Here is a 20,385-nt window from a genome sequence, read left to right as displayed (position 1 = left end):
CTCCTGACCTGGCTTTATATTCTGATATTGTGCGGCTGTCCCGACCTCGGACTGTCTGACTGTGTCTCTGCCTGTGCCCTCTGTGACTCGTATCCCTGCCTTGACCCGTTAGTCAGCTGCTGCAGGTCCAGAGACTGCCCTGGAGTGGCACCTGGTGGCTATCCTGACATCCCAGCCTATCCTCACCATCAGAGGCGTTACTGGAGACCAGGTAGCCATTTATTTGGCTTCCCACCGTTACAAGCCCGGACAGTGGGTCCACATCCACTGCCATCACATATGGCCAAGAAACTTATAGCAAACAACCTCCTACCAGGATAGAATTTATAGACAAAATTAATTAGTTGGTCTCCACGGACAAAACGCATTTATTTGAAATGTCAGATGGAAAAAAAAATTTGAAACCATTTGGTCTAATTGGCTGGATAGATAAGGGTTGGCTCCAATTAGTTTAGTCTCGGACAAAATTTTCCATTAATGATCAACGATGTTGGTGTGTTTCTGTTAACGACGTTACATGGAGAATAAAATGCATGGATTTGTGGAGTAACAAAGCAATCTCCTCATGACCATTTTGCTGTGATGCGGGATGTTACCAGAGTTGGATGAACCATAGTTATTATGTGGGGACATTTTTCAGAAGGAAGGGGGGAGGAAAAACTGGGTTGTTCTCTTTATTTGTTGTAAAAAACAAAACTTAAATAAAAATGTTAGATGATTAAAAAAAAAGAGTCCAAGGAACATGAGCCGGTCTTAAGGTATCCAACTGTTGAACACCTTTTGATCGGTTGTATTCCGTAGGGGAACCTAGTAACAAGTGTTTAATTTCTTCGCACTGCTTCCATGGGGAAATCAAGAACTGTACGACATGGCTGCCATTGATCGATGAGCTGCGCGTCTACGGTATGGTCTTGTTGGGTCCTCCAGGGAAGTCAACAACTTTTGTAGACACTTTTCTACTGTATTGGAAGCATGCCCTTCTTTTAGCCTAGAATGTCCTAATAATGTATTTGATTTGAATGAACAGAATGCAATTCACCATTTGTGACAATTCAGTCCCAGAAATTAGACCTTCTAGACCTTGACTATATTGGCTCGCATCTGTATGTCTATACTGAAATTTCTATGGATGTGCATAAACACTGGAGCATAAAACGTCTACACTGTTGCAGTCCTAAAGTTTAGATTTTCGGCATCATATTGTCATAGAATACCAGACATACGGGGAAAAAAAAGACCTTTTCCTATAATTTTAGAGGATCGCCTTGACTATTATTGGGCCACATTTATCAAAAATGGAGTTATTTGAGCACAAATCTGTAGGTTACGCTCTTCCTCGGCCAATCAAGTCAATGGATCCGTGAAAGAAATCACACTGCACTAGGATGACATCCGAGTGTGATCCAATTTTCATGGATGGACAGAATAGAGAAGACAGAAAACCTTTTTCTCTCCACCTCTAATAAAATCGGATCCCACTCTCATTAGCATAATTGGATCGATTTTCTCAGATGGAGAGAAAATGGTTTCTTCACGTGCCCTGATGTGTCAAATGTTGTCCATTGATGTTTAATTTTGTACAGATTGTGACTTTTTGTGCATGATTAAAATTAGGCTGGGGCTGATTATGTCTGATTTTTGCAATTTGCTTGTCAGGGTACCCTTGTGTTGCTCTGCGATATAGCAGCTAAGGCTAACGATCTTTCGCCGTACGACCTGTCTTGCAACATAAATGTATTTGTTCCTCACCTTATTAAGAGAGGTGTGACCTGTTTACAATAACGAGACATTTTATGCAGAAATCCAATCATATATATGTTGTACTTTGCTGCCAAACATTTAAGGGGTGGTCCAAAACTAACATTTATTTTCATCTTAAATGTCTATTTAATGTAATAAGCTAATATCTTTTCTAATATACTTTAATTAAAAAATCCCCATTATTCACTCTCGTTCTGCTTTTCTGATGATGCTTTGTTTGAGAACCCCCAGTGCATGCTGAGATACTCAACTCAAACGTCATCAGGAGGCAGAGACTGCGGTCACTGCCAAAGCCTCTGCCATCACCCTGAAACAAAGCATCATCAGTGACATCCATTTCAGGAGCTGGGCTAGTCCCTGCTATATTGAGCATGCATCGGTTGTCAATTCTGATGTATGCTGAGTAGGTTCTTGTCACTGAAATATTCTTTTTAATGCACAGTGACAGTGCACTCCCTTGCTGACTCTGATGAAACCTGACAAGCTGGCAAAAGAGCGCATGGTCAGTGCACATTGTAAGGTGTTTACCATGAGAGCAGAGACCAGTGCTGCCCCAACAATTGATGTAATTTTCAGTGGTTAGGCTGGTCTCTGCATTTCCTCCATGCCACCTTCTGATAATGCACTCCCTTTCCAGTTCATGACACTTCTCATCAGAGCCAACGAAGGAGTGCACTGTCACTGTGCATTACAAATAATATTGCAATGACAAGAACCTACTGAGCATACGTCGGAATTGACAACCAACGCATGCTCAGTAGAACAGGGACTAGCCCAACCCCTGAAACCAATGTTCCTGATGACAGTTTGTTTCAGGGTGGCAGTTCTCAAACTAAATATTATCAAAGAGCAAGAAAACAAAAAAACAAAACAAAATAAATCAATTAAATAAAGAGAGGGAAAACTAGGGATTTTTTAAATTAAAGTATATTAGAAAAGAGATTAGATTATGACATTAAATAGACATTTAGGATGAAAATAACTGTTAGTTTTGGACCACCCCTTTTACAACTTCCCCATTTCTCGTCATTTTTCATTGTGATAGTAGGTAATCAAATGGCATATTAAATTGTGTGAAGCATTGATAAATTTTGAGCACACATTTACGACAAAGGAAATGTTGCAAATTGCTCAAAATTTTGAGCGCAAACGTAATGATAACTGTCTGCATCCACCACTGAGAATACAAAGAAATTAATTAATATTTTAGGTCACATTGAACTTTATGTTTTTGACAAGTTAATTTTGCACAGTTTCAACTTGTACTTGTGAAATATGCTGACATGAGTTTCTGTAGCCTAACATATAATTAACCATGGAGAAATAAAGGCCTTCTAATTTAACAAGAACATTTTCGCTGCTGCTTTTGACTAAACCAATCATGTCCACAGCGAGGATGACGGGAGCGCTCCTCCTAAGCGCTTTCAATAAAATTTAATTGCATGTTATGTTCTTGCAGATATGTGCTGCATTTAGTCATAACTCTCAATAATATGCTCACACAATTAAATTAATTTGGTCAGGAAAGGCGCAGACTTTTCTTGCTTTGGAAGGTTAACCTTAGCACATACTGAAGACCTGTAGTAATAGAAAGCATCGAGATATGTATGTTTACATTTATTTCTACAATTTGTATTTGTATACGGCACCTCCGGTGGTGTGACTGATGTGGAGGACCTGTGGCTGGCTCTGATTGGGGAGGACCATGACTTTGGGTCTATACTGTACCACCTCACCTACTTTTCATTGTTGCACAACAGAGGGAGATTGAGGCTCTGTTGAAAATTTTAGTAGCCATATTTTTGTGGACAAAGTTCTGATAAGACGTAGCGTCAAGTGTCAGAATTTGAGTAAAATTATCTATACACCCTTATTGAACAAATTATATCAGCAGTTTTGTTTTCCGGTACCATCATTATACACCTAATTATACACATCGTCTCCTGACAACACCCCTGCATCGCTACAAAATGCCAATGACTGTCTGTCCGCTGTCTCTAACATCATGTCCTCCCTCTGTCTGAAATGGACTCCTTCCAAAACTGGACTCCTCGCCTTTCCTACTTCTACTATCCTACCTAATCCCGGTATTACCATATTCAGTGATGGTTCTACCATAATTTCCAGGCAGCACATTCTCTGTCCTGGAGTTATATATGACTCAGATCTTTCCTTCACTTCTTATATCCAATCACTCACTCGCTCTTGTCACCTGCACCTAAAAAAAAATCTCAAGAATTCGACCTCATCTTACCTTTGAAACTGCAAAAATGCTTAGACCCTCTGATTCATTCTCTTCTGGACCAATGCAACTCTTTACTAATTAATATCCCTCTTACTAAGCTCTCCCCTTCCACCTCCTCAATCAGTTCCGAGTGCAGCAACCAGGCCCATATTTGTGTTCAGCTGCTACACTGGCGCCTCCACCCTGTGCCAGACATTGCACTATTTGCCCATCCACTATAAAATACACCATAAATATATTACATTCACCCACATAGCTCTCCATAGTACTGTACTACCCTACATCTCCTCCCTTATCTCCATCCATAGTTCTGCACCACCCAACCTCTCCATCCTTATCTCTGTCTACCACTCTACCCGTCCCCATCACCCTACATCTCCTCCCTCATTTTTGTCTACCTCCTTAGCCATCCTCTCCATTCTGATGATCATCTCAAACTAACATTCTGCATAATCTAAACCTCCCACTCCCATCTCCAGGACTTCTCTTATGCTGCACCAGTCCTCTGGAATGCACTACCCCAGACAATCCGGGTAATTCCTAGTAATCACAGTTTTTTAAATACATCTATTTAGACAGGTCCGTGATATTACTTCACTAATCTAACTATTCTCTCTACTTAAATTTCCCCATAGAAAATAGATTATTCTGTCTTTTTTAATACACGTCAGACCAGCATTCATGTTTGCGGTTGTTGGGAGAGATAACTGAGCGCTCGGCAGTCAGCTATCATGTGTGTATTCCAGTCTGGGATCCACAGGCAAATTTTCTTTCCTGAATTTTCTGTGTAGACATGAAGATAGAAAATAAGAATTTAAATGTAGAAAACAACGTAACACATGGCATTGGGGAGATGGTAATTTTTCCTTCAAGAGACAGATCATTTGCAAATTCTAGAGCATTTAATGGAGTATTACTAATAAGACTCCATACTCAACTAGTGCGATTAACCGCTTCCGGACAGCCCATAGACTTTAAACGTCTGAGTGATCAATGTTCTTCTCCGCGGTGACGTTCTAAAATGTCACTGCATAGTAGAACAGCTGCGCATGATCGTGTAGCCGTGGGGGCCGGGAGCCGGCTGTCAGACACCACCAAGCTCACCATAGAGAAGGCAGGGATGGTTTACTGCTTTTTCCGCCTTTTTGATTTGCTCTGTATGCAGAGCAAAATAAACGCTGTGTATACAGTATAGAGGAAGTGTTGGCGGTATGTCCTCGTCCTGACCCAGTTGTCATATGATTGCTGGGTGTAAAAAGGAGCTGGGTTTGCTGGGTCCTGGGAGACCCAGTCAGCTCTGCTATGCAGCCAGGAGGCTGAATTTCCACTGTAACTGGGGCTAATATATCAGCCCAAGTTACAGGAGAAATCAGATTTAAAAAAGAAGTATTAAATGTTGAAATGCCCCCAAAGATCGTTTTTAACCTTATAGGGTGCACAATATGGGGAATTCATAAAAAATAAATAAATAAATAAAAATAATAATAATATAATAATATTAATAATAATAATAATAATAATAAAAAAGTAGGTAAAAAATAAATAATTAAAAAGCTACTGCCAATCGAAATCAGTTACTAGCCCGACTCCTTTGATAACAAAATTAAAAGTGTCCAATATATGAAAACAAATCTTACTGAAAGGGTAACAAAATTTAACATGTCTTTTTAGTGGTCCTTAATGGTCTTGATTTTTTTTGTGTGAAAAACAGATACATATTTCCTTTATTTTCTCACTGATATTGCCCAATATCAGCAAAAAAAAAATAAAATGGGGGAGTATGAAAAACATAATAATTAAGTCGAACCTATCACAAGGAAAGATACAAAAACTATGAGAATATCCAGGAGAGAGAAAAATGACATCTTGTTAAAATTGCACGTATGAAATAAACATAATATGTGCCTGGTGAGGAACTGGGGGAGATGGCCTGAGCTTGAATTGGTTAATAAAAGTCAGTACACCCTAACGCACATTAAGATATGAGATGAACACATATTTGCCAACTTCCAAGATGGCAGTCAAAAGCTGTCTGTAATCCTAACAAAAAATGTTTTCTATGGCTCTGCCTATTAAACCGAAGGATAAAGAAGGTTTTTGAGATTTTCTATAGAAGTGATGATGACAATACATTCTCTATTTGTATTTTTGTGTTGTAAAATCTTAATAACATCCTGAAACATTAATGTTTTGCAGATAATTTGTGGGTTTTTTTCATACAAATTTTTGCTGTTGTTTGTAGGATCATAATGACTTCCTAAAAAATAGTTGTTTTTTTTTCTTCTGACAGGGTGAAGATATCGATCTGAGAGGGGGACAGACAGTAAATAGTATAGCCTTAATCATCTGGAGACACTTCGTGAACCATTGTCATTACTGGGCATGATCCAGGCACACCTCTGTCCAAGCTCACACCTGATTATTTCTACTACAGTACATGTAGGTGGGATGATCACCGGTTCATCATGACCGCCTTTCACATGGGAATGTGAGAGAAGAAAAACATTCCAAGCTCCACATTTCTGAACATCTTGGAGAAACAAAACACAGAGGACGGATAACTTTGGATTGTTAGTAAAGAAGAAAAAAGAACCTATTTGGAAACTGGCACAAACTTTTTCTGGTGGAGTAGACAGAAGGATTATAGTGGGGGATCTAAGCAGAAGTTTTCGAAAAGGTTGGCCATGGCCGTACCATCTCCAAAAGTGAAGTCCAAGAAAAAGTCAACTCCGTCCTCAATCAATGGAGATGACCCAAACTTTGTCTTTCTAACTGAAAATATTGTTGACGTGGGTAAGTAACCAACTTTTTTTCTGAAATTCTAAAACCATAAAATGAAGGTTTTTTTAATCGTGGCGAGATGTATCAAAAAAGTATATGAAAAAATGAAAACTGATGTTGATAAAAAATGCCAACCGAGTTCTTATGGTTTGGGCAATGCCATGGCTTTGACTTATGTTTTTCTTGTATTAGTTATTTAAATGAAACTTAAGTATATATTGGGTGTTGTACAGCTGTATGGGCATGTTTGAGACGGGTGACATCACCACAACTGCTTTAGTGATGTCACTAAAGATGGCCAGCTCATTGGCCGGAATCATAAGGTTTGGCTTCAGGAAGAGGTTTATCGAAAGGGGATCTGCGAGCGTTCTCAGCTGGCAGACCCTAAAGCTTTGTACAGACAGGTGATGGTCACAGTCTCTATTAGTGGCCTAGAATTTTTTAGTCGAGATTTCAAAAAGTTAAGATTTTTCCAATTCTTGGACATAGTCATTTAAAATTAAAGATGGTGAATTATAATCAGAATGTGCCCTGGCATCAAGCAGCATGTTTCAATAAACCCTCACTTTCTGTGTCTTTCAGGTGTATATATATATATATATATATATATAATATTATTATAATATTATTATAATAAACGCTGTCTCCAAATTGAACACAAATGCACTTTTAACCGCTACTGCAACTTCAGAATTATTCACCATCTTTATGGTGTCTTTCCTTATCACTTAGTAGAGCCCATCTGGCTGTTATGACCTGTTAGAAATGTGATGCATAGCCAGATTTCCGTTTTTGGCAACATTCCCGAAGAATTGGTCTCCTGGTCACTAGTATTCTTGGGTTGTCCAGGCAGTAGCCCAAAAAATAAGAGAGGAGATCATTGTCTTGCGCAAGCAAGGAAAAGATACAAAAATATTGAATGTTCCTAGAGATATAGTGGGAATGATAATTTGCAAAATTTTAAGTTAAAGAGAACCTGTTAGCATGATTTTGTAATGTAAAGTAAAGACATGGCTGTAATGGCGCTGTAATACAGATTATATTGACACCTTTGGTGAAGAAATCCACTTTGTTGTTGTCCTTTAATCTCCATTTGAAGATTTCTGCTAATTATATTATGGTGCACAGGGGGCGGACTGTGCGCGGGGTCTTCTCCTCCCTGTCTACGATTCGTGGCCCCTCCACCTGCCTCCGGTCTGTGAATGACAGGTCACTACTGAGATTTCAAACAGACTAGGTCAATCATTCACAGGCTGGAGGCAGACGGAGGGGCTGAGGAATCACAGAGAGGGATGTGAAGACCCAGTGCACAGTCCAACCCGAACGCCCAAGACTCTCTACTGACCGAATAGCACAAGAATATTTGTATCCAGTTTGCTCAAAGTCAAACATTACAAATAAGCCTCAGAGGTTCAGTAATTTTGTTCTATTGAGTGATGAAAGAAAACAGAGAATCTTAAGAACTATACAGCAGGGATATTGTTAGAGGATTAAAAAATTTTGTATATGCTCAAAAGAACTACCTCACTACAGTGAAGCATGGTGGTGGCTCGCTATTGCCTATAGTGAAGCATGTCAGTAGCTCGGTGTTGCTTACAGTGAAGCATGGTGGTAGCTCGTTGTTTCCTATAATGAACCATGGCTGTTGCTGGGAATGTTTTTGGGCCACTTAGCTTGCTCTGATACTAGAAACCTGCTACTTGTGGAGACAAGATGGAATTAATTTTAAATATCAGACAATCATTGAAGAAAATGTCATGCTTTATATGAGCAATCTGATGTTTTGGTGTCATTAGACCTTCCATCTGGACAATGACCCCAAGCAAGTCCACCAATGATTGTCTTCATTAGAAGACCTAAAAGATTCTGAAGTGTCCGTCACAGTTGCCTGACTTTAAGCCCATAGAAAATCGTTGGTGGGATATGAAGAAGGCGTTTGTAGCACCCAAGAATAATAATGATATGGAGGTCATTGCCCAGGAAGTATGGCCTAAGCTTCAACAGGAACACTGCCAGAAGCTGGTGTCTGGCCATACGTCATGTCTGTAGCAGGTCATAACAGCCAGAGGGGCTCTACTACGGAGTAAAGACTCATTGTGAAAGAAGTAAATAATTCTTACCCTGTGGTAGTCAGTAAAAGTGACATTCTGCGCTGAATATGGATAAACCACTTATGTTAGTTGTGTACTTTTTACATTGTTCTTGTTTGATTGATTTACCACAAACAGCAGAAAGGCTGTCAATTTGCTTTGGTGGATGAATAATTTTGATAGCAATATATATATAATTAATGTAACACAGAGCTAAATCTGGTCCTGTCTCTGGCGTATCTCTGCTGTGGTCATCTTCAGTGTAGGGTTGTAAACCTGAAGCTAAATTGGGTTAAACTGTATTTAATAGGACATTTCAAGCTTCGATGAGCATTAAGTGGCGCTTTCTCTTGTTCATTGCAAAATATATTAATTCTGGGTGACTGCAGCAGTCGAATGAGTATGCATGAATCTGTAATTGAAAATTTCAGCCAAGTAGTCAAGAATCCAAACAATGGCTCGAAAACTCAATAGAAGTGTAATATGCTTCATGCACAAAAGTAATTACCTACTTAATATATGTAAAGTGAGTTCTGCCATACATATATGGTAAAGATCAGAGAATTTAGGTCTAAAATGACACTGGGCAAACAAGTGTCAATGCTGAATTGGCAGGAAATCGCTTGAGTGGTGTCTGGAAACTGGTGGAAAAGCCTGGGAAACACCATCTTTCCCATAGGCATGCTTTGGGGCAAGAGGGCAATTTCCTTTCTTTCCGAAACGTCTATCGGTGGGAAATGTCAGACCTCTGAAGCCGTTTCCGATGGTTTGACAGCTTTTATAATTCAGCAATTTATTTGACCTCATACCCACATAACACCCAGATCATTGTTTTTGTTTTTCCTGATTTAAAGTGAAATTACGTTAGGGATCTGATTGGTTACTGGGATTTAATTGCCCCAATTTTTGACTGTAGTAGTTTTTGAAAAATAATTGGCTTCACGTTAAAATTAAAGGAGTTGTCTTGGACTTTAACATTAATGGACCATACTTAGGATAAGTCTTCAATGTCTGATCAGTAGGTGTGTAACACCGCGTTCCCCCGCCGATTAGCTGTTCCCGGTGTTGGTCATCGGAATTGTGGGTGATGGAGTTGCACAGCACAGTTCCATCAACTGTTTAGTTGCGGCGGCCGAGTACTTCAATTCGCCTCCTATTCAGGTCAATATGGGGAGGAATGCAGTACCCTGCCGCAGCAACCCGGTGCAGTACCCATCAATTGAGCTACACTGTGCAGCCCAGCTCCGTAACTGAGAAGTCCCAGCCGCCACCGACACCAAGAACAGCTGATCGGCGGAGGTGCCAAGTGTCACCCCCCCACCGATAAGACACTGATGACCAATCCTAAGGGTAAGCCATCAATATTAAAGTCCCAGTCAACCTCTGGGAAAAATCCTCTGTAGAAATATGAAAAAAATAAACACTTCTACTGACTGTATACCATAATTCTTGATCTTTATATCAGTAGCTTGTTGCAAATTTGTACCCATTTCAATTGTTGTGTAATAGAATTGGGCGTGACGATTTTGGTTGCCCGATGCTGTATCTTCATTTAGAAGTCAATATCTGAAACTCATTGTGTAACATTTGGGTGTGATGGTCAAATTTTAAAGTTTTCAACTCACATATAACGTTTTTCATATGCAGCCTTGAAAATTAATTTTTGATGCGTCTTCAGATCCTATTCAGATCTACATGTTTCCATATTTTCAAAATGTCATAGTTTTATGGTTGGAAGAAGACACGAATCCGTTGAGTTCAACGTATAGCCTAACATGTTGATCTAGAGGAAGGTAAATCCTCACAAGGCAGATGCTAATTGCCTCATATTAGGGAACAAAATTCCTTTCCGGACTCCACATATGACAATCAGACTTGTTCCCTGAATCAATGTCCCATCACAAAATCTCATGCCAATAATCTGTATATTTTTCAAGAAAGACATCCCGACCCTTCTTGTACTTCCAAAGTGGACTGCAAACAAACACTACATTGTCTGATGCTTTCTATCCCTCCATTACTTCTCGCTAACCTTCAAAATTAAAGGAGATGTCCAATTAAATCAAGTTTTCACTAGGTGATGAGCGAATATACTCGTTGCACGAGTTTTCCCGAGCACGCTCGGATGTCCTCTGAGTATTTGTTAGTGTTCGGAGATTTAGATTTCATCACCTCAGCTGAATGATTTACAGCTACTAGCCAGCCTGAGTACATGTGGGGGTTGCCTGGTTGGTAGGGAATCCCCACATGTATTCAAGCTGGCAAGTAGCTGTAAATCATTCAGCTGAAGTGATGAAAACTAAATCTCCGAGCACTAACAAATACTCGGAGACCACCCGAGCAACGAGTATGTTCGCTCATCACTAGTTTTCACCTATCCGCAGTGATAACTTGCTGATCGGTGGAGGTCCAACCGCTGGGACCTGCATCAATCAGCAGAACGGGGAAGTTTTTATCTCTGATGGGAAACTTTTATCCCTATTACAAGTTGGCACAGCAGGTCAAATGCCCGACTGCCACTCCATTCATTTCCCATGGTGGTGCCAGAAAAAGCTGAGCACAGCACTCAGAGAATGAATGGAGCACAGGTAGGACATTTGCCCTGCCGCTCTATTCTTACAGGGATAAAAATTCCCTGTTCTGCAGGAACAGAGATCAGACCCCAACCGATCAACGTAATAACTTGTTTTAATGCAAGCAATAAATAGACGACAAATATAAAGAAGATTGACTGTAAGATCATAATACCTTTTATGCAACTATTGTAGCGATCCTCACTTTCTGGCAGTGTAACACACACACACATAAAGTTCTTATGGCAAACAAGAAGGTTTATTACAGTTCGTAAACCTCCCGCAAATTAACATAAAACAGTATTTTCTGCAGCATAAAAGTTTGTAAAGAAACAAAAGACCATACAGTAGTACAGTGTCCAGTAATGCTGGTTCATCTGCATAAACTACAGTCTACACTTCTCTGTTTTTGGATGAGACTTAAAGGGAACCTGTCACCTGAATTTGGCGGGACTGGTTTTGGGTCAAATGGGCGGAGTTTTCGGGTGTTTGATTCACCCTTTCCTTACCCGCTGGCTGCATGCTGCCTGCAATATGGGATTGAAATTCATTCTCTGTCCTCCATAGTACACGCCTGTACTAGTAATCTTGCCTTCTGCAGGCATGTACTAAGGAGGACAGAGAATGAACTTCAATCCAATATTGCAGCCAGCATCCGAAAACTCCGCCCATATGACCCAAAACCAGTCCCGCCAAATTCAGGTGACAGGTTCCCTTTAACCAAATTAAAGGTCTTTCCACCTCCCTCACCCAGATACTGAGTGAGGCAACTGAACTGTCTTAAATGGGCCTTTCCAAAGCCTGGAACTGGAGGTATGGGAAAGGCCATTCCCACCCAGCTCTTCTGGCCATTCCTAAAACCTGGACCCAAAATTTGAGTCCATTAATAAAACCCCTCGGCACTATCTGTGCTGCATCCTGCTTCTCTGGGTTCTACATCACTGATGGTAGCCACTTTGGTGACAAATATCTCCCATCCCGGGGCTGTACAGCTGTAACCTTACACCATTGAAACACATACAGTTAGGGCCAGAAATATTTGGACAGTGACACAATTTTCGCGAGTTGGGCTCTGCATGCCACCACATTGGATTTGAAATGAAACCTCTACAACAGAATTCAAGTGCAGATTGTAACGTTTAATTTGAAGGGTTGAACAAAAATATCTGATAGAAAATGTAGGAATTGTACACATTTCTTTACAAACACTCCACATTTTAGGAGGTCAAAAGTAATTGGACAAATAAACATAACCCAAACAAAATATTTTTATTTTCAATATTTTGTTGCAAATCCTTTGGAGGCAATCACTGCCTTAAGTCTGGAACCCATGGACATCACCAAACGCTGGGTTTCCTCCTTCTTAATGCTTTGCCAGGCCTTTACAGCCGCAGCCTTCAGGTCTTGCTTGTTTGTGGGTCTTTCCGTCTTAAGTCTGGATTTGAGCAAGTGAAATGCATGCTCAATTGGGTTTAGATCTGGAGATTGACTTGGCCATTGCAGAATGTTCCACTTTTTGGCACTCATGAACTCCTGGGTAGCTTTGGATGTATGCTTGGGGTCATTGTCCATCTGTACTATGAAGCGCCGTCCAATCAACTTTGCAGCATTTGGCTGAATCTGGGCTGAAAGTATATCCCGGTACACTTCAGAATTCATCCGGCTACTCTTGTCTGCTCTTATGTCATCAATAAACACAAGTGACCCAGTGCCATTGAAAGCCATGCATGCCCATGCCATCACGTTGCCTCCACCATGTTTTACAGAGGATGTGGTGTGCCTTGGATCATGTGCCGTTCCCTTTCTTCTCCAAACTTTTTTCTTCCCATCATTCTGGTACAGGTTGATCTTTGTCTCATCTGTCCATAGAATACTTTTCCAGAACTGAGCTGGCTTCTTGAGGTGTTTTTCTGCAAATTTAACTCTGGCCTGTCTATTTTTGGTATTGATGAATAGTTTGCATCTAGATGTGAACCCTTTGTATTTACTGTCATGGAGTCTTCTCTTTACTGTTGACTTAGAGACAGATACACCTACTTCACTGAGAGTGTTCTGGACTTCAGTTGATGTTGTGAACGGGTTCTTCTTCACCAAATTAAGTATGCGGCGATCATTCACCACTGTTGTCATCCGTGGACGCCCAGGCCTTTTTGAGTTCCCAAGCTCACCAGTCAATTCCTTTTTTCTCAGAATGTACCCAACTGTTGATTTTGCTACTCCAAGCATGTCTGCTATCTCTCTGATGGATTTTTTCTTTTTTTTCAGCCTCAGGATGTTCTGCTTCACCTCAATTGAGAGTTCCTTTGACCGCATGTTGTCTGCTCACAGCAACAGCTTCCAAATGCAAAACCACACACCTGGAATCCACCCCTGACCTTTTAACTACTTCATTGATTACAGGTTAGCGAGGGAGACGCCTTCAGAGTTAATTGCAGCCCTTAGAGTCCATTGTCCAATTACTTTTGGTCCCTTGAAAAAGAGGACGCTATGCATTACAGAGCTATGATTCCTAAACCCTTTCTCCGATTTGGATGTGGAAACTATCATATTGCAGCTGGGAGTGTGCACTTTCAGCCCATATTATATATATAATTGTATTTCTGAACATGTTTTTGTAAACAGCTAAAATAACAAAACTTGTGTCACTGTCCAAATATTTCTGGCCCTAACTGTAGGTATGCATAGGAGCTGGAAACACAGAACAGTAGGTAAGCTTTAATCCAGATTCACTGAGAAGTTGCATCATTTTTATTTTATGCATTGTAGCAATACTATTGGTTGACTTTTATTATGCATATACATGGTAGTCAATTTCTAGTGGAAAACTATAGGTGTATAGTCACTGTAGTCCTAAACTCCAGCTCATTCGCCACCTATACAGATCTCCATAGGTTCAGCTCTCATGAAGACTCCGACTGTGTTCACTTCTGTTTTGATTCACGTCATTGCTTTTTTACACTTTGCTCATTAAACACAAAACAAATAAGATTAAAAGATCATTATTATAATCAAAACTGAATGGGACAGATAAATACTTCCACAACAAGAGTCGTGTATAATAACATTAGTAATTCGTATCCCCTTCCTCACTTCATGGCTTTTCTTTATTACTCAGCCGTACGGTGACGCAGACTTTTTGCTTTTCAATTAACCTGACAGAGGATTTAATTGCAGAGATGTTATCGCGCTCATTACTATGCAGGATTAGTTAGTGTCAGATGAATCTACCACTTCTTGCAGTTCGTATTATCCAACCATTTATTCACACATTATTTCTATGTGCCTTCAAGCTTTGGGTTTTGTGCGTCATCCGAATAAAAAAATAAAACAGAAGATTCTATGCGTTTCCCATATTTAATCGTACTGGGCTGGTTGGTTAATACACTGCTCAAAAAAATAAAGGGAACACTTAAACAACAGAATATAACTCCAAGTCAATCAAACTCCTGTGAAATCAAACTGTCCACTTAGGAAGCAACACGGTTTGACAATCAATTTCACATGCTGTTGTGCAAATGGAATAGACAACAGATGGAAATTATTGCCAATTATCAAGACACCCTCAATAAAGGAGTGGTTCTGCAGGTGGGGACAACAGACTACATCTCAGTACCAATGCTTTCTGGCTGATGTTTTGGTCACTTTTGAATGTTGGTTGTGCTTTCACACTCGTGGTAGCATGAGACGGACTCTACAACCCACACAAGTGGCTCAGGTAGTGCAGCTCATCCAGGATGGCACATCAATGCAAGCTGTGGCAAGAAGGTTTGCTGTGTCTGTCAGCATAGTGTCCAGAGGCCCTACCAGGAGACAGGCCAGTACACCAGGAGATGTGGAGGGGGCCGTAGGAGGGCAACAACCCAGCAGCAGGACCGCTACCTCAGCCTTTGTGCAAGGAGGAGCACTGCCAGAGCCCTGCAAAATGACCTCCGGCAGGCCACAATTGTGCATGTGTCTGCACAAACAGAAACCGACTCCATGAGGATGGTCTGAGTGCCTGACATCCACAGATGGGGTTGTGCGCACAGCCCAACACCGTGCAGGACACTTGGCATTTTCCACAGAACACCAGGATTGGCAAATTCGCCACTGGTGCCCTGTGCTCTTCACAGATGAAAGCAGGTTCACACAGAGCACATGTGACAGATGTGACACAGTCTGGAGACGCCGTGGAGAGAAATCTGCTGCCTGCAACATCCTTCAGCATGACCGGTTTGGCAGTGGGTCAGTAATGGTGTGGGGTGGCATTTCTTTGGAAAGCCGCACAGCCCTCCATGTGCTCGCCAGAGGTAGCCTGACTGCCATTAGGTACCGAGATGAGATCCTCAGACCCCTTGTGAGACCATATGCTGGTGCGGTTGGCCCTTGGTTCCTCCTAATACAGGACAATGCCAGACCTCATGTGGCTGGAGTGTGTCAGCAGTTCCTGCAAGATGAAGGCATTGAAGCTATGGATTGACCAGCCCATTCCCCAGACCTGAATCCGATTGAACACATCTGGGACATCATGTCTCGCACCATCCACCAACGTCACGTTGCTCCACAGACTGTCCAGGAGTTTGCCGATGCTTTGGAGACCATCCACTGCCTCATCAGGAGCATGCCCAGTCATTGTAGGGAGATCATACAGGCACATGGAGGCCACACACACTACTGAGCATCCTTTCCTTGTCTTGAGGCATTTCCACTGAAGTTGGATCAGCCTGTAACTTCATTTTCCACTTTGATTTTGAGCATCATTCCAACTCCAGACCTCCGTGGGATATTAGTTGTGATTTACGTTGATCATTTTTAGGTTTTATTGTTCTCAACACATTCCACTATGTAATGAATAAAGATTTACAACTGGAATATTTCATTCAGTGATATCTAGGATGTGGGTTTTAGTGTTCCCTTTTATTTTTTTGAGCAGTGTATATTGAAGCTGTCAACTAATATTCTAATATTTCAGCGGTGCAAAAAGCAAGTCTGAAATAAAACAAAAAACTTGAATCTACAGGATTTGGGTGTTGTCTATATATCGTCAAATTAGGAGGTAATATGTGCATCATTTCTTATTTTATTATCTTAGACCCGGGGTGGTGAACCTTAGACCCACGGGCCGTTTATGGCCTTCAATGACCTTTTATCCAGTCCTTGGGTAGATTCCTGGGGATTTCAGTGCTTGGGTTGGCAGTTGTATTATGCCGGCCTCCGGCAGCTCTGTTATGCCAGCCACCAGCCCATTAATTTCTTCTTGCTCTGTGAGGACACGCACGCAGTCTTCTCTACTGAATGCTGAGGCCCATGCAATGACATTTTATGTCCTGACACCAGTGCCAGCGTCAGGATGTACTTTGTGGGCGGAGATAACGTGCCATTTGTACGCCCATTTGTACGGCCCCCTGGGCAGAAAAAGATTACCCACCCCGTCTTAGACAATGGAAGTGCAGGTGTAAACTAACAGTCAATCCCTTCTGCAGCATTTTTGCAGCATTTTTTTATGCAAATTAAAAGCTGCTTCCTACACTATCAGCAAAAGCTGTGAGATTTCAGAAATCTCATGCACCTGATAGTTTCTTTTTTTTCATGACATAATCGGAAAACTTCTGCGTTTATGAAAATTGCAACATGTTTCTTCTTTCAGTGTTTTTGCAGCATTTTTTTCACCCATAGAAAGCAATAAGTAAGTGCAAAGACCGCAGCAAGATCTATGTTTTGGCTGCAGCTTTTTTACTGCCAAGAGGTTTTGGCAGCAGAAAAAAATGCAGAAAAAAAGCAAAATGTGAGCATAGCCTTAAAGTTTATAGCACTAATGAGCACAATGTTGCATTTGGCTGTCTTTGTCAGTGCCATAGATTTAACCCTCTCCACACACATTTAATGAAAGTCTGTCAATCTTTGGATGGACTGGCCAACCACAAAATGTGCATGGCCTCCCAACTGTCTTCTGGCAAAAGAAGGATCGGACTGTTGGAATTTCAATGCCCGATCCTTTTGTTTTCAATGGAGATAAGCCACTGGCAATGGCTTTTTTCTCTCTCCCTGTTGAAAACACATGAACGCTCAGCCTAAAGCTTATATGTATAGGGGAGGTGAAAAAGACAACTGTCTGCCAAACCAACATCTATCCTTCTGGGGTTTTTTTTGCACCTAATTCTGGGAAAGACTGGCGGCAATCAAGAATGTTGACTTTTCGGAAGTCCAGAAATCTGCTTCATTATGTAGCAATACAAGGGTAGAAGGCAAATAACTGCAAAACTAGACAAATGTGCTCATAACTATCCCATAAGGCTCTACTATTGGAGAAAGCCACCCTATAAGACAATGTCTAATCCTTGAATGAGCGTTTAATCTTAACCAGTGTCGGACTGGGGTGCCAAAGGCCCACCAGTAACATCAACTCCTGGGCCGCACTTTTCAGCTACATGCAAATAATTACAAAAGTGCTGCCAATGTCTATATATAGCTAATCAAGTGTATTGTGCCAAGAACTATTCCTATAAGGGGGGCCCACCAGAGGATTCTCCGGTTCTCCCATGGGCCAGTCCGAGCCTGATCATGATTTAGAATATTTTTCCAAACCAAAGGAAATGGATCATGTGTCGAAGTGTTAATCCTTGGGATATTTAGTACATGACTTAGGCTCCTTCGTCTTTTGTACACAGCTTTCTTGATATCAACACTTACATCATGACGGATATTCAGGTAGTGAGTTCCTCAGCAATGATGTGTGTAAGGAGTGTGCACAAGATGAGTAATCAATGTGGTGTGAGGAGCAGCAACAATGGAGGAGGTGACAGGGAGCCCGGGCCCTGCAGAGACTTGCCCACACACAAGTGCAGCGTACCTTAGGATTTTATAACAGTGGCAGCTGAATTGCTTTTTGCTAGGCTTCTTTTCCCACCCAGGCTGCTCAATTAGCCAGGCAATTCCTGAGACAAGTCATTTCAGTGCACTTTTTTGCTTGAATACTTTTCATATCACATTACTATAACTTAGGAATTATTTTCTTTGTAAAGCATTGGAGCAGATTTGCTATATTTGTCTCTTTAAGTTTGATAATTCTGTGCCGAAATGTTTTTAATTTTGAGAGATTTATTAATTTGGTGCATTCCAGTATTTAATATATGGCAATTGCATAAAGAGATTGTCCGCTTTCCTGGTAAATGCCTGCAGTCACTCTATGTGGCTGCAGACTTCTTACTCCTTACTGCACGTGCACCGCACACTGTCAGGATTCTCCGGTGTCGCCTCCTAGAGCGGATTGTCGCTTGACCACAAGTATGTGATTGGCTTATATCCGGTCACATGTCAGCTAGACGTGTGCGGACTTGTGCGGTACAAGTGACGTGAATGAGGCAAAGCATGTCTATTCGGAATGTGATCACCTGGTCTTGGCGGTGACACCGGAGAATCCTGACAGCATTCGGTGTGCAAACTGTAAGGATTTAAAAGTCTGCAGTCACATAGTGCTTTCACCACAACACCGGACAGCCCCTTAGGGGTGCCAGCAGGCAAGAGTATGATAAATTGTACAAATTTCATCCAGAAAATTGGATGATTTGTTTCTAATTTTCATCAGATTTTCATCTATGTGCCATCTGTGTGTCCATTTTTCCTTACGACCGTGTGACGTACATGTGCGATCCACTTTCACACAACTACATTAAAATATGGACACGATAACATACAGCTTCTTAAGTGTTATGATAATGTAGCAACTCACTCGGGAAAATAGGTAAAGCTGAAAACAGCAACTGACTCCGCCGGTTCCTGTACAGACTAGAGATAGGGTCCCTTCAGTCCCTGGTGGTTATTGTGTGATCTGAGATAGACATAACCACAGACTAGAAGAAAACAGCATGGACCTATGCTGCCTGAAAAGGATGTCGAGTGCTTCATATTCCTCCTAAAATTCTGGAGGGCAGAGAAGAGTGTAAATTACAAACAAAAGGGAAAATGTGCCGGAAAAGATCCCAAAGTGAGTAAAATAAACCACGAAATACAAAATAAAGGATTAAATATGTACTGATAGAGAATATGCAGCCAACTTCCTAAAAAGAAACAGACGATAAGTGGAGGGTAGAGAACAAAAACAGCAAAGAGATTACCCCCAGCTGGTGTTTCACTGACTGGCTTAAACTACAGTGGTATGCCTAGACATCTCAATGAGACTATCACCAGCAGGAAATACCAGCAGGGGGAAAGTATACAAAGCTGCACCCGAAAGGAGATAGGGCAGACAAATGAGTAAATTAAAACACTTGTTACCCTAAACAGACTGCAGCAAAGATAAAAGAAACTAAACAACTGGAGAAAAGGTGTAGCTACTGTGGCTCAGCGGACAGAGAAGCCAACCACAAAGCACAGGCTCAAGGGTTAGAATCCAGAAGCATGACACTAGGTTTGTAATAGAAATCTATCTGTAAAATCGGATGGTCCGCGTGAGGTCCAATTTTTTTCTCGCACCCATAGAGTTGAATGTGTTTCTCATCCGAGAGTTGGAAAACAGTAGTGCACTCTGCAATTGTTTTCTCATGGACAGTCAGATTGAGAGCAAAATCATTGATCTCAAAAGTCCAACTGAATAACACTGTGCTGTCTGATTAGAAATCGTATATAAAATACCCGATTTATACGCTTGTCTACGTGAGCCCTTAAGTCAACTGTTTCCTCCTAACATACAGCCACTTTCCCTTACGACAGACCTCTTCCTGAGCATGGAAAAAAGTGGAAAACATTTTGGTTGAAATCAGCCAATACCTTAATCTTGTCCAATATGTAGACAGTGCAAACTTAGACAAGACCTCCTGAAAGTTTGCCATTTTTTTATAGTTGTTCATGCTGGATGATAAATTTATATACATTTGTGCGACTATACACCACCTCCCTTTTGGTTTTCTCACTTTGTGCCACTTTTCCTAGCCTTAGTTCGGTGACTATTTTTGAATTT

At 41.1% G+C, this 20,385-nt stretch overlaps 1 protein-coding gene across 1 annotated transcript in view; it reads left to right on the top strand.

Moving 5' to 3' along the window:
• The window catches only part of PLCH2 (phospholipase C eta 2), a 770,253-nt gene that overhangs the window by 66,306 nt on the left and 683,562 nt on the right, over positions 1-20,385 (top strand). The window contains exon 2 of the mRNA XM_069741627.1: positions 6,297-6,799. Within this exon, the coding sequence (XP_069597728.1) occupies positions 6,691-6,799 (109 nt within the window). The 5' untranslated portion in view covers positions 6,297-6,690. The remainder of the gene's footprint in view (positions 1-6,296; positions 6,800-20,385) is intronic.

This window comes from Ranitomeya imitator, chromosome 10, assembly GCF_032444005.1.
Source record: "Ranitomeya imitator isolate aRanImi1 chromosome 10, aRanImi1.pri, whole genome shotgun sequence".
Lineage (NCBI taxonomy): Eukaryota > Metazoa > Chordata > Amphibia > Anura > Dendrobatidae > Ranitomeya > Ranitomeya imitator.
This window is presented reverse-complemented; position numbering and strand designations above follow the sequence as displayed.